This window comes from Carassius carassius, chromosome 27, assembly GCF_963082965.1.
Source record: "Carassius carassius chromosome 27, fCarCar2.1, whole genome shotgun sequence".
NCBI classification, from domain to species: domain Eukaryota; kingdom Metazoa; phylum Chordata; class Actinopteri; order Cypriniformes; family Cyprinidae; genus Carassius; species Carassius carassius.
This window is the reverse complement of record NC_081781.1, coordinates 9,109,104-9,125,321: the sequence shown is the minus strand read 5'-3', so window position 1 is coordinate 9,125,321 and position 16,218 is coordinate 9,109,104. Positions and strand designations below refer to the sequence as shown.

At 35.9% G+C, this 16,218-nt stretch overlaps 1 protein-coding gene across 2 annotated transcripts in view; it reads left to right on the top strand.

Moving 5' to 3' along the window:
* The first annotated feature begins 854 nt into the window (after positions 1–854).
* The window catches only part of pde4dip (phosphodiesterase 4D interacting protein), a 60,113-nt gene continuing 44,749 nt past the window's right edge, over positions 855–16,218 (top strand). The window contains exons 1-3 of one of the 2 annotated variants that reach the window (XM_059512524.1): positions 855–1,049; positions 8,384–8,436; positions 11,248–11,315. In XM_059512524.1, coding sequence (XP_059368507.1) covers positions 1,003–1,049; positions 8,384–8,436; positions 11,248–11,315 — 168 coding nt within the window. In that variant the 5' untranslated portion in view covers positions 855–1,002. Of the gene's footprint in view, positions 1,050–4,860; positions 5,279–8,383; positions 8,437–11,247; positions 11,316–16,218 lie in introns of those variants that run through there. The other variant, XM_059512525.1, reaches the window with a different exon arrangement.

Below are 16,218 nucleotides of genomic sequence, written 5' to 3'. Positions count from 1 at the left end.
AAATCCCAAATTCAGTATCTCAGAAAATTAGAATATCGTGAAAAGGTTCAATATTGAAGACACCTGGTGCCACACTCAAAAAACAAAACCCATTCAAAAATGTGGGGGAGATTCACAAAGAGTGGACTGCAGCTGGAGTCAGTGCTTCAAGAACCACTACACATAGACGTATGCAAGACATGGGTTTCAGCTGTCGCATTCCTTGTGTCAAGCCACTCTTGAACAACAGATAGCGTCAGAAGCGTCAATGCAGCCATATACCAGGAAGTTTTAGAGCACTTCATGCTTCCTGCTGCTGTGTCTGTGTGTAATGAATGAATATAATATACAAGTTTCACTTTTTGAATGGAATTAGTGAAATAGGCTAAATGAACTTTTTGATGATATTCTAATTATATGACCAGCACCTGTATGGTAGAAGTTTGAAAACAGGTTTTCATAAAATTACAAACCAAATCCTATTGTTTAATTTAGTTGAAAACAAATAAAGAAACCGAGTCCGATAGAGTTAGTTTATGTTTCCGTATAATAATAACTGTAGTAACATGTATGGCGGAAACTACGTTAGTTGTCATAAATTTGATATTTAGTCAATATCGTTGTTGTTTCAATGTCAGTATTTATCCTACACAGTAATCCCATTGACCAAAACCAACATTTTTCTGTAATAAGTTACCCTATTAACGGGCAGACACAAGCACATGGTGAATGCTTGTTATTGTAATTGTTGAGCGACGATGGCACATTCAGCACGAGACTTCTTTGATCTGGTTCTCGCGCGCAGGGCAGCATCCCCCGACGCGTGCGATAACTGGAGCGCTGCTAGCTCGTACTGACTCTACAACAATGACAATGAACTGCGCATCCTCATATTGCCTTCGAAGCTGAGTCTGGTTTTCTGACATCTGCTACACAATGACAGGTTCATGTACCTTAATTTGACGGTGATCCCTCGCGTTATTGTAGATATCCAAGGAGTCGCATTAGAGATGGACAAATAATATGGACTGGACACCGTCTGTTGAGCGATACCAGAGAGATGCTGAAAGGTATGTCTGCGAGTCTTTAGTGTATAAAAACAAGATTGAGATGCAGTGGTTGTGTTTATCCTATTGCATATCAACGTATGTACTATAATAAAAACGGTGTTATTTATGGCGAACAGCTGTTAGGCTACGTCTCACCTATTTGTCCATGACACAGTTCAAGACCTGTTTGTTTTATAAGCTGCAAAGGGTTAACGAACAAAATAATGACAACAAGACCTCGCTGAACCATCACTTGTCCAGACCATTTGTATCCAGTCACATTGATGTGTTTGGATATTATATGGTTTAAGCCTGTGTTGAAATGTATGTCTGTGTTTGTTCCTGTGGGGTTCAGTGCTTTTTGACCATTTTTGCTCTTCACCACATGAATGAAGGATAATTGTGTTCATCTGGCATGCAAGGATACTAATACCACTTATTATCAGGTGCTTGTCTCAGGTGCTGAAACTGCTCCATTGAATTGCCATAAGAACGAAGGGAGGAAGTGATGTGTAACCAAATATTAGAGAAAATAATATTAGTGTCCAGTTTCTTTTTTAGACCAATACAGGCACAAATGAATTCTGGCATGCTAGTTTTAAAAAATATCAAATGTCTGTATTTCTCTATATACAATGGTGATTTTTGGCCCTTCCCACCTAGGAGGTCTTGACCTTTTTTTGACTAAACTACTAAATCATAGAAAAATCAAGTGCACCTGGGAAGCTCCTACTTACAAATGGGCATTTCTACATTACAGCAGATTATGCATTCAATTTGGAAAAATCGTATTTGGTATGACTTTGCTTTATGAGTGATGTACTTTGAACTCGTAAATAGGATATTTCCAACAGTACTTGAAGGCTGCAAAATATATATACATTTTTAAATATTTTATTTTTATTTATTAAATATTTGTGTTAAATTAAGTTTCAGTTTAAACAGTAAAACAAATGTAACCTTTTTTAACTGCCATTTGAGACATTGCCATTCCCTCATTATTGTTATGTCAGTTATCCTGTTTGTGTCTAACATTTAGATTTAATCTAAATTACAGTATTGATGTAAACTAGGAGTAAACTACAGTTGTTATAGGACATTACCAATGTTCATAGTCAAAAATTATGTTCAGGCAAATTAGTTTTCTTCTGTAGATTGCTGGTAAATGCTACAGCATATGTGCAAGCAGCTGTTTGATGTTATCTCAATGTCATTTTACTTCTGTTAATATTTTCAGTGCTTGATGAGCAGGAATGTTAAAATGACTCTGATAATGACGTTCTTAGCATTGCATCTGCTTCCTAATGGTTTTCTAATTGTAATTGACATAATATTGTGTCTGCTTCTAATTCTACAATCGCAGATGGACGCGTAGCAAGGAATTGTAGGAGTTATACAACTTCATTAACAGCTTGTAAAAATGTGACAGCGTTAATTACGGAGTCCATCGCCTCCCTCCCTCTTATACGCAGATGTATATATACAATGAAGGACATGTCCTGTTTCTAATCAGCCAGTACAGGGATTGCCTGGGATTCATTCTACACATATGGCAACCCAGAATTACCCTGTCAGTGCTGCGAATTCATTATATACAAGACATAGAAGCGTGAACAATTCCATCAGTGAAATGATAATAATAGCCATAGCCTACCCTGCTTACGTAGCATGTAATGGTCTGTAAATGTAACCATAACATGCGAGGTCATGCGTAATGCGTAATGCTTGGAAAAATTTCACCCACATTATGTTTCAAAAATATTATGGGATAAAAGGGTGCTCTGTTGCTATATGTTTATTGTCTATTAAAAAACTGGATGTAGTGATGTAATAGCTGTTAGGATCACCTGCTCTGAGGCAAAGTGCTCACTATGAAAGGATCCACTTTTCTGATATGAAATGGGCTGTTTGCGGTTTAGTTCTAGAGTCCTGTGTGACTTGTGGTTCTCCGTTCGTCGTACACCCTGCAGCTGGTCCTGGGCAGCTGTTCAAACACTGGGTTTTCAGATTGAAGGGTGGGAACATAGTGTAATCTCAGTGGTAATTACAGGGTCACTGTGGCTCCTGGGTTAGATACGTTCCCTCTTTCGCTGTGGAAATATTTAGTGTGTGAATCCTTTTGTACATTTCGTGTTCTTTATCTGTCTTTAGTTTTGTTTTCTCCTTGAATGTCAAAGAATCTTTAATCATTCTGTCGAGCTGAGGAGAAACCTCTGAAAGAGTAATGCGTGCCATTTCCCAGGCCTGTAAGAAGACTAATGGCAGGCTTAATAAGGAATAAAATGTAGCTGATGAACAGTTAGAAAGCACATCCAATATCAATTATTTAACTGGGGGTGGGTGAAGATTTTGCAATTATGTAAGATGCCTGAATGGCATTTCTCGCTCTGCTCTTGGAGTCAGTCTGTACCTTGGAAAAAACTGTAACATAACTGTTCAGAGAAGCTTCATTTAAAGGGACAGTTCACTCAGAAATAAAAAATGATGTCATCATTTATTAACCTTTATGTCATATGGAATTTTTTTTTTAAGACTTTCTGCTATTCTTTTTTTGTAAGGCAATTACAGTGAATGAGGACTGAAGCTTTCACGTTTCCAAATAACCCTAAGCACCCATTTGAAGTTCTATGATAGGCACAGATAATTATTTAAGTCATTATTTACTGATAATCCTCCTTGGAACAAGTGAAAGGTGAGTAATCTATGGATTTTTTTTTTTTTTTTTGGATGAAGTATCACCTTAATGATGAATCATTAAGCCAAGTTGAACTTGAGAATCGAATCAGTTCATTTTGTGAGCTTATCATTCAGATTGGTTGTGTGACTAAGAATGATTCATTGATGAACTGAACATTGCTAGTTCTGTCATGAACTCTCATAAATGCTGAGAATCATGATGGAAGTAAACATTTTCTGTGAGAACCTTAATTTTGGTCTGTTTCTCATTGTTTGACTGCAGAATACCTTAAAAAATATAGTTCAAATCTAAAATAAAATGAAATATTTATATTAGATGGCAAACATAAGCAAAAATTTGAAAAACTGACTTGACAACTAAATAAGGTAATACGACCAATTTAAGATACTGTTTTGGTGCTTTTGTGTCCCTTTTAAAGATTGAAAGCTTCCGTTCCTGTTCTTATTAATAGCATTTTAGCTGTTTTCAAAAATTCCATAGAGAAGCCATATAGGTTTGGCCATTTATGAGAATAAGTACATAAAAAATGACACAATTTTAATTTTCCCCTGAACTATACCTTTAAAAGCAGTGTGTGTATATAAATTCTAACCTCCATAAAATGTACTATATCACTCAGTAAGATTGCATGAAGAATGAAAATGTGAATATTTCTCTGACTAAACTGTTAGGCAACTCATCAGCCACTCCCCTGGAATTTCCATTTCGGTCTCCTTGAGTTCAGTCACACTCACTGGGGATTTTATAAATCATCACGGAACAAGACAGAAACTCACAGTTATGTCTGTGCTATATATTTATTTTTTGTCTTGTCTTTTACAGCTAACTTTACTTTCAGTCTTTCTGAGCTTAGTAACTTCAGATTCCTCATCTTCAGAAGCAAGAGATAATGTTCTTAAATGCTGTGCTGTACCTACAGACCTGTCTGAGCCTGTGTCCCTCTCTCCTAGCTCCTCCTCTCAGCACATAGACAGTAACAGCTAGGGGCGAATAGCCCATTTACAACTAAAAAGGATGCTCCTCAAGCCTGGGCAGGAAGGCCCAATGTGATTTGTAGTTGAAAACCACACACACACACCCTCCTCCCCACACATATTCAGAGAAACCTGTCTTTGAGCATGCACAAACAGATCATTCTTTTAGGGCAAGCCAGTGGCGCTCTGTGTGACTGTGTGTACCCTCACCTCTGTGCTGTTTACCACTTACCAACCCTGTATGTGTGTGTTTCGCTGACTCCCGGTCTGGCCCTGCCACGTCAAATGACCGTCTCCAGTCTGCCGTCCAGAGAGAAATAGCAACTTTGCCCTGAGTGTGTATGTGTGTGTGTGTGTGTGTGTGTGTGTGTGTCTGTGTTTGGTTGGACTCCTGACCAGCCTGGTCTTTGGAAATGAAGATTTCTTCACTAAAACACTGGATTGAGATCAGAGCCACAGAAGAGAGTCTGGCTTTTTCCCTCTTTAAGAGCTGAGTTTGTTCCTGTCTATTCTTTTTCAACTTTCAACTCGTGTGGTTTGGATGTCGCAAAGATGAGTGGATTTCTGTATCGTGGCAGGTAAGCTATTCCCCTCTAACTAAATGGGAAACATATACTTTAAAAGAGAAGACAGCTTGCTTTCTGTTTTTGAGGAATTTGTTGTATTACACGGTACTCTTGTGTTTGGGATTTGTTTGCTGAGTTTGAATCCAGGCATAACTTGCAGTAATTTGAAAAATGTGGGAGTAAAATGTCTGAAATCATTACATTGGTACACTTTGTATGAGTGAATGAAGTACAGAAAGTTCTTTCAATGCTATTTATGTTTATGCAGCTCCGCATACTAAACTGTGCCCCTCCGTTTATGCAATCCCACTGTTTAAACAGCATTCACATTTGAGCACACCATTTGTCAGCATGGGGGAGTTGATTTCTCAGCTGACCACAAGTGTGATTATGAGTGAACTAGAGCAGGTGGTTATGAATCAGGGATCTTCTTGGCAAGTGAAGGTATTGGGCATGTTTTGTCTGTATGCGATGAAGCTGAATTGTAATGTTTCCTTCTCCATGGAAAATCTTACTGCAATGGTGGCTGTTTCGCGAAACAAAGAGAAACGTTAGAAACTCATTAGCATAGGCCCATCCCCCATGACATGCACACCTTAGTGGCTGGATCATGCCGACATGCTGAAGTTGTTGACACTCTCGGTCAGCTGTGTGTGAAAGACCATCTGTTTATGTTCCTTTTGCTTGCTGAACCCCTCTATCTGTCGCTCTCTGTGGAGCAATAATGTGATGTGAGATGGATGCTCTTTGGCTTCTAGGAGACTTTTAAGTGGTTTAATATGGATCATGTTAATTAGGCGCCTGCTTCTTTGTCTCTCACATCAAAGTGAGGAAAATTAAATGGTCCCATCTATCACACTTCTGTCTTATACTCCTGTATTATGGTCTGAACTCATTTATCTGATAGGTGTTAAGAGCTCATGTGCGGCAGTCATCATCTAATGGGACTTTAGGAAATAGCCAGGGATATATAGTTTGAATGTGGTATTGAAAATATATGATAAGAGGAAAACTAACATCATGAACATTCGCTGGGTGTAGTTCTGTTTTCAAACAAAGCAATAAGGATTGTATTGCATTTGTTACATCAAGTGGTAAACTGGAATGGTGGTTTTCAAATAGATTTAGTTTTTCTAGTGATTGTGACGAGTGATTGCCAAGTGGGGGTAGATGTTCCCCGGGGGGTACTTAAGCAGGTCACAGACTAAGATTTTTCCTTTCCTTTGATAAGATTTTAAAACAGTATAGAAGTAATCTAATTTGGTGTGAATAAAGCAGCACATTAGCCTGAAACCATTTAAAAGAATACTGGACATAGTGGACAAAAATCTTTGTTTTCACAAAAGACATTTAGCAGCACAACTGGTTTCCACAGTGATAAATGAAATATTTATTGAGCACCAAATCAGCATTTTAGAATGATTTCTGAAGGATTATGTGAAGACTGGAGTATTGACTGCTCAAAATTCAGCTATGTAGTCACATGAATAAATTATATTGAAAAGTATATTAAAACCTACATTAAAACAGTTTATAAAATTTGTAATAAAGTTTCATAATATCCTTGTTTTACTGTGATTTTGATTGGTAAGCATAAGAGAATTCTTTTCAAAACATACAAAAATCTTACTAATAAACATGAGAAAAAAATGGTTGAAAAACAATGCAAACATTTTTGCATTTACAGCATGTTGCTTCCAGACAAGCATGCATTTGTTGATATGTGTCAAATTCAATTTACATCTTTAGTGAATTAGCCATTTAAAACTAAATTGCATTCAGATGTTTGTGATATTTGAGACATGTGAGCATGGGAAAGCATCATCTTACCGTATTATCCTATTATACTGTCACTTGCCTAAAATAGGCCTTTTACTGATGCAGCAACAAACAGCTGATTCTTAGCTGTCTTATGACAACAGTGTAATGTCATATGAAAATAGGGAAAAATATTAAGCAGTGCAACCGTTATCAAGATAATAATTTGTGTTTTGATCAGCAAATCAGCATATTAGAATGATTTCTAAATGCTAACGTTACCATGAAGACTGGAATAATGGATGTTGAAAATTCGGGTCTGCATCACAAGACTGAATTATATTTTCAAGTATGTTTAAAAAAAGTTATTTTAAGTTTTTACTGTACTTTTGATTAAATAAAATGAATAAATGCAGCTTTGGTAAGAGTAAGAGACCTTTTTTGAGAAACCTTTTAAAAAATCTCATTGACTTTTTAATGGTAGGTTATGTAAATACATAATTGCAATGTGGTACTATATGCTTGTTTTTATAGGCTTGGCTTAAAACCAAAGGTTCCTTAGCCTGAAAAAAGGTTGAAGACTGCTAGAATATACAATGACAAAATCAATGTCATTCGAATATAGCACTCTTGCACTGAGTGCATGTGTAAGATGAGTCTTTCTCAAATGTCCTTGTGTCCATTTGTGCTGATGATTTGCAATCTGAGCAGCGTTTTAGAGTCTGTGGGCACCAATCAATAATAATTTGAGATTAAATATTAATGTTTAGAGGAACTGCACTCAGAGAGCATTAGGAACTTTTCTGTCTTGTATCAGAGAATGGGGCAGACTAAGGAGAAAGCTACTTTATCAAATGTATGTTATCCCACAGCTTGTGTCAGCATCATCATTATGCAATTATATAACCTGTTATTATAATCGCATTACTATAATTATCATTGCATTACTGAGAAGCACAAAGAATATTTGTTTATTAGTAATACAACTGACTGTGCTGTCTCAACAGATACAGACATTGCAGTCTAGTTTTACAACATGTCTGTTTGATAAGAGCCATTTGTTCTTCATTGTTTTGTATAAGATGGTATACAAAACTAGAGTACTTGTCTTTAATAACAAATGTGAAGCAGATGGATGGAAAATTTGTGTGAAATGAAAATATATTTGGCGTTTTAACTCTTCTCACTAATGCCTTTTCATAACCCTGCTTCTTTAAATATGGCCGGAGCCTAAAAACAACCCCTTTTGTTTTTTGTTTTTTTACTTATGGGTCTGAACTTATCTAATGCAGTATGTTCTCAGAAACAGATTGAACTGATACAAGAGGGCAAATATGAATATTTTCTTATATTTTTCAGACACTATAATGGACATAAAGCTGCCCGGCCCAAGAGCATGATCAACATCGGCGGTAAGTATATTAAATTAATTTGGTAGATCTTCCATTTTACACTAAAGATGTAAATGTGTAGTTATTTTACAGTTGCACAAATGTCACTTTATGTTGTACTTAAAAGGATAGTTCACCCAAAAATATGTTCCTCACCCTCATGTTGTTCCAAACCTTTATAAATTTCTTTCTTCTCTTAAATGAAAAAGAAAATATTTTGAAGGAGGATGAATTCTACAGCAACTTGAGGGTGAATAAATGATGAATTTTCTCTTTTTGGGTGAACTATCCTTCTTATCTCTTAGCTCCCAGCTCTTTTTTGAGTAGCTTCAATCTGGATATTAAATGACTCAAGCTTTTTCAAAAAGATGAAATCATCTCAGCTCCCCCTTCTTAGATGAATGTACATACAGTTTATTTCTGGAAATATTTATGAGTTGCTAATACAACCCGAATTCCGGAAAAGTTGGGACGTTTTTTAAATTTTAATAAAATGAAAACTAAAAGACTTTCAAATCACATGAGCCAATATTTTATTCACAATAGAACATAGATAACATAGCAAATGTTTAAACTGAGAAAGTTTACAATTTTATGCACAAAATGAGCTCATTTCAATTTTGATTTCTGCTACAGGTCTCAAAATAGTTGGGACGGGGCATGTTTACCATGGTGTAGCATCTCCTTTTCTTTTCAAAACAGTTTGAAGACGTCTGGGCATTGAGGCTATGAGTTGCTGGAGTTTTGCTGTTGGAATTTGGTCCCATTCTTGCCTTATATAGATTTCCAGCTGCTGAAGAGTTCGTGGTCGTCTTTGACGTATTTTTCGTTTAATGATGCGCCAAATGTTCTCTATAGGTGAAAGATCTGGACTGCAGGCAGGCCAGGTTAGCACCTGGACTCTTCTACGACGAAGCCATGCTGTTGTTATAGCTGCAGTATGTGGTTTTGCATTGTCCTGCTGAAATAAACAAGGACTTCCCTGAAATAGACGTTGTTTGGAGGGAAGCATATGTTGCTCTAAAACCTTTATATACCTTTCAGCATTCACAGAGCCTTCCAAAACATGCAAGCTGCCCATACCGTATGCCCTTATGCACCCCCATACCATCAGAGATGCTGGCTTTTGAACTGAACGCTGATAACATGCTGGAAGGTCTCCCTCCTCTTTAGCCCGGAGGACACGGCGTCCGTGATTTCCAACAAGAATGTCAAATTTGGACTCGTCTGACCATAAAACACTATTCCACTTTGAAATAGTCCATTTTAAATGAGCCTTGGCCCACAGGACACGACGGCGCTTCTGGACCATGTTCACATATGGCTTCCTTTTTGCATGATAGAGCTTTAGTTGGCATCTGCAGATGGCACGGCGGATTGTGTTTACCGACAGTGGTTTCTGAAAGTATTCCTGGGCCCATTTAGTAATGTCATTGACACAATCATGCCGATGAGTGATGCAGTGTCGTCTGAGAGCCCGAAGACCACGGGCATCCAATAAAGGTCTCCGGCCTTGTCCCTTACGCACAGAGATTTCTCCAGTTTCTCTGAATCTTTTGATGATGTTATGCACTGTAGATGATGAGATTTGCAAAGCCTTTGCAATTTGACGTTGAGGAACATTGTTTTTAAAGTTTTCCACAATTTTTTTACGCAGTCTTTCACAGATTGGAGAGCCTCTGCCCATCTTTACTTCTGAGAGACTCTGCTTCTCTAAGACAAAGCTTTTATAGCTAATCATGTTACAGACCTGATATCAATTAACTAGATGTTCTCCCAGCTGAATCTTTTCAAAACTGCTTGCTTTTTTAGCCATTTGTTGCCCCCGTGCCAACTTTTTTGAGACCTGTAGCAGGCATTAAATTTTAAATGAGCTAATTAAGTGGATAAAAGTGTAAAATTTCTCAGTTTAAACATTTGCTACGTTATCCATGTTCTATTGTGAATAAAATATTGGCTCATGTGATTTGAAATTCCTTTAGTTTTCATTTTATTAAAATTTAAAAAACGTCCCAACTTTTCCGGAATTCGGGTTGTACAAACATAAAGGTAACGGCTTAATTATTAAAGTTACACAAAACCTTGCTATGAGCGTGTTTGACATTTCTCTGGCACAGTAAATGTATAGTACAGCAGGTCAACCCCAGGCACACGTCCAATACACATCACTGGCACATATTAAATAAAAGTCCTTTAATAAGCTTTAATGAGGCCATGCCATGGTTTTAAAGAACTGCAAGAAGATTGGGCCTTGCCAGTGTTTCTGTGATTATGCCCTGTAGGGACTCTCCTCTTCTCAAGCTGGGGAAAAAACACATCATTTTAGCCCTATTCTTGGAACTTTATTCATTTTTTTTGTAATGGTTCGGCACAGTTCTGCTCTTATGTATGTGGATGTTTGTGTAAGATAGATCAGATATGTGAACAAAAATATTATATAATATTATATAATATAGGCCTAATGTTTATATGCCTTTAATATTGATAATAATAGTAATAATAATAAATATTAAAAAAAGTATAATATTTTATAATATATATTTGACACAAATATAGCCTTTTAATGCTGACACGACAATAAAAGTAACAAATAAAATGTAAAATAAAGTAACAAAACATTAAAGATAAACTAAAAAGAATAATAAAAATGTCTGATAATATTTTATCTACAAATTATATCTTTTAGGCATAGTTATATCTTCTGGCCCACAGCATCCAGTTTCCCTCTCTTTCCTCCCAAAAGATTTGTCCGTTAACTTATTAATAAAGCAAAAATCACCTAAAAGTATTTTTTTTCTATAAACATTCGAACTGTTGGCTGTATTTGAACAGATTCCTCCAGTGATGACGCTGAGAAGAGCTCTGGTTTGCAGACACATAGCCTGAGAGAGTTTGAGCAGGTAGGTGCTTACTTTCGTTTCCTCTAAATTAGCTTTTGCGTGTAACTGCAAGCCTGTGAAAGCCATTTGTCAGGCCTCTGACAGGTTTTCACTGTGTTGAGAATGTGCATCTTTGGCGTTTGCCTGCAGATAGTTCAAGGGCTTGCTTAAAACACAGATAAATACTGTAATTAGTTTTTTAGCCTAATCAGAACCATTCTCTTAGTGTGTAGCTACTTGCTCCTTGTACCATTTCTGACATGTTAATACGCCATCAAGCTGTCCTAATTCATTTTGGAAACACCAGATTGTGAACAACATCACTATTGACATGTTCTTTCAGCTCACTGTCCTGTCTAATCAGATTTACTCGTGCTGTTGTCCGGTAAACACAATAGAGTCCCAACAACTACATGTGTATGCGCACAGCCGAGTAAACCTTCATATGGTTTTTGTAGTGTTTTTTATGTGATTTTCATAAAACACACTCTGCACAGAGCAGGATCGGGAATGTCTGCTGTGCACACACTGCTGTGGTTTATCTGTATGTGAAATGCTTTCTGGGAAGTGAGCCAGCCTATTATGGCTGTGATATAACTACAGGCTCGCTACCTTCAATTATGAGAGGCCTGTGTGAAAGACTGCAGTTTTTTTCTTAGGAAAGTTTTTGGAGTGTGTAAGGTTTTCTGAAGAACATTTCGCAAAGACGCCATAGAATAAGATCACGATCCATTGATAAGAATGTCATAAGACATATCAGTACTCCATAACAAAATGCTTGACAAACATTTTAAGTTGTGTTAGCTACTGTTTTATGACCCACTTAATCTGAAACTGAGTTACTCATGTTTTTCTGCAGTTTCATTTTCATAAATCTACATATTCATTGCTTCGTATGAAGAAATCTCATGTGATGCTTTCCAAAACTGCTGTAATTGAAACTGGCCTGTTTTTTAAGGGCTGGATGAAAATGTAAAATCTTTCAAATCTATGATATAAAATTGTTATGTATTATATTTATTATATTTTTGAAATGTAACATAATTTATGTAAACCAATCGAGATCTTAATTCGTTCTTTGTTTATTATTCCTAATTCTTAAAATGAGTTAAATTCCCAAGTTCTTTTATGCTATCCCCATTGTCAGTGAATGCTGAAATTCTTTCATTTACAAAAAAATGAATTTATCAGCTAATTCTTTTTAGTGAATCAAAAACATAAAGCACAAGCAGTGCATTCTGATTCTTGTAATGAATTGCTCAAACTGTTTAACCATTTGAATCGGTCTGAAATACTGCCCTGTAGGCCTATAATTTTCAATATTAACAGAGAAAGATTTTTTACTATATATATTAGAATATGTAAGCAAAATGGAAATTATTGCAGAAATATACTCAAATCAGAATTGAATCAAATTGACTTTGTGCTGACTTGTAACCTTTTTCGAAAGTTTTTACATACAGTAACACTGGTGTACTTCTGCTAATGTTGTCTACCATTTATGTTGTATTTGTGATGTACCTTTGTGTTGATGTGTATGTGAGATTTAAATGAGTAGTGATCATTTCTCCATGGATGAAACTCGTGCTATTGAACACAGTTGGCCTCTAGCCTATTTTCCACAGATCTGTCAACTGGAAGCGCCGATCGTTTCCACACTAGCTTGGAATATGAATCTGCCAAAATAGAATTTGTAACTGTCAAACAACTTGCTGGGGTGTGATTGGAAATCAAAATGCACTTCTTCAAAAAGCCCTATTGCTGCATTTAAGAAATTGAAAGCATATGGTTGCCTGTTTTTTGTACAGACCACAAAGGCAATTTAAATTGATATAAAAAGATGGCTTGTGCACTATTAAAACCTCAGTACAAATTACAATTGCTAATCTGTTATTTTGCCCTTATTTTGAAGGCTTGGCAGAAGTGTGGAGATTTTGACAGGCTCAGTCAAAAGACCTGATCATTGTGGCCTGGCCCTCCATGTACCTTTCAGCAAGTGGTTGCAAAATTCAGATGGCAACTGACAAACAAGAGCTGGTTTTGTCTTTCTATAGATTCTGTGCTTTTTGCAGCACTTCTTCTTTTAGGTTCTATTTAGATAGAAAATAGGTCAACATTTTCTGCATGATGAGCAATACATGCCTTGAAGCATTCATGTTTTTTTGCTCTTCATGTCTGATTAATGTCACAAAGGCAAAATGACTGAGGGTTTATTTGCTAATTATTACTAAAACAATGCCAGCAGAGGTAATACACAAAATGATAAATGTTATAAACACGTGGTGTATTTAAGTGCATTTTGGTCTTTTAAGGGAATCGTTTCAGTATTATTACCAAGCATACTGGATATCATAGGCTCCTGGTTAATATCTGCTTAGTAAGAACTGGTATAATCACTTACATGTGGCCTTTCTCTACCCATCTCTACATATGGAAAGCTATCTTTTGAATTTTTTTTCTCTCATCTCTTTCAAATTCATCTGGATTGTTGGGTTATTATTCTCTGACATGTGAGTGATATTTGATACAGTCTGTCTAAATGGCTTTCGTTTCCAATATAGCAGCTATATAAAACCTGGAAGGAGGAGGTGGGAGGAAATGTTTAAGATTATGGATCTTGTGTGGGAGGTTTTTTGTTAGATTTTGGACTTTGGAAAGCGCATGTAGCCCCATAAGTGTCTTGCACTGCCCTCTACTGGTTTGTTTTAATACAGCGTATATTTGATCCACCCCCTGACCCCATTTCCTTTTCCTTTTCCCCCCACACTCTCACTGATCAGCACTATCAAGCATACTGTGAGAGAACTGAGGCCAGACAGCTTAATTTGAGCCAGATCTTTGTAGTAAATCAGTGGTCCGCATCAGAGGGACAGAGCCATCATGCTGTGTAAATTATGGAGACAGTCATGGTTGATGGTGATGATAATGTAGTGTTTGATCTAATCTGCACCATGTCTGTCTACAGATTCGATGCACCATGTTAATTTAGGGTTTTTCTACTGTATTATTTGCTGAATCCTCACAGATCACCCCTATATGTTGTGTATTTTGTTGCATTGTGAAGTATCAGACAGATTGTGGTGATGCAAGAAAAAATTGGGAAAAAATCTTGGCAGTAAGATGGTCCAATACCAAATCGATAATAAACGAAAATATCTAGCATAATCACACTTTCTGCTCAAACAATTATTCACATTTTTGTATTCACTATGGTGTTTATAAAACAACATCACAATGCCAATTTTTTGTTTTTTGCATTTTAATATGGACCAAGACATGCCAGCCCAGAAACGATAACTATATTGATTAAAAACATTCTAATCTTTTATCGTTCTTTATGTTTGTGTACATTTTTACTTTATACATTTTTATTGTATTAAATTATTAGAGGTTCTTTTTGTTATTTGTAAAAAGTTATACTTGTTATTTAAGGGACAACAGGGTTAGGATTAGGGTTTGTTTATATTATTTATATTTTTAACCAGTTTTTGTAATGTAATTCAAAACTATAATAAAAGCTTCAGCAATTATCATGATTTGAAGTTTTGATACTGTCACATGCTCACTAAGTACCTTAAAAAAGATTAAAGCATTATTTAGTTTATGTGCATCTTTGATGTGTTGTTGAAAAATATCAACACATAATTGATACATGTTCATTCATTTTAATTATATTAATATTAATTACCTTCTGTTTTATATATATATATATATATATATATATATATATATATTTAAATTAACAATTTATATCGTGGTATCAAATTTGATATTAGGAACTGTGAAATTGGTACAAATATTTAGTAATTTGACAAGCCTGATCTGCAGTAAAATGTCGGAGACCACATTAAAAATACAGGATTCAAAATCTGTTTTAAAGCTGCAAGCAAGTTTTTGGGAAAAATGAAAGCAAACGTTGTGGTGTAAAATGAATAGGAAATGTACACTATTTCTAAATTATTAAATAAATTTGACCATGTGAATTCCTTCAATGGAGGATAAACCAAATTTTAAGAAATGATGAATGAATTTACTTATTTTAAATTTTAATTTAAAAAAAATAATTACTAAAATTGCTATGATAAATAATATGATTTGTAAAGAGAATGTATTGTATGAAATTAGATATGTTTTCACTGTAATGGTCTCATACTTTTGGATCCCACTGCAGGTTTAAAATCATCTGTATTTCGAGCTGTATGCACATTGTTCACAGATTGAGTATTGTATGTATTTCCCAGAGGAAGAGTGTGTCACAGTATCTGTGTGCGTTTATAGCTATATGAGTGTGCACGATTGAGTTTGAATTCGTAAACCATCCCATCTCCATTTCAATATTTTTATTATTCCTTGAGACCATATGGGACCAATTACAAACAAAATATGCAGGGAGGGGCAAAAGCCATATTATTATGAATTGCTTCAGCACTTAGTGGCAGACCTAATGCAGCAATTATTGTACAATAAAGCAAAGACGTTAACTGAGGTCAAAGAACCAGCAAACCAAACTGTACTCTGTAAATCTTGACAGTTGCTGGCCTCATTGCATGGCAGAGCTGGGTAAAAAAAATGAAGAAACATTCAAATTTACAGATTTAATGAGACCTCGGATGATGAATGAGCTGCGGTCGGATTCCTGAATGACAGAAAGATCGGCCGAGCCTTTTTTCTTCGATTCAAAAAGGCTTTTAAATCATGAAGCCAACTTTTTTAATTAAATGTAACCTGACTTTTGTGTATGCCAGCACTCATATATCATTGTAGTGAGTCGCTGTGTAAATAGGAGTGCGTACTTTAGGCCAGACCCATGACACACAACTCAACTGCCTTTCTGTCTCTTCTACAAAACATAATCGTATAAATTAAAAGGCATGTATAAATTTGTGTAAAGGCATGTATAAATTTCAGGAAAAAAAAAAAAAAA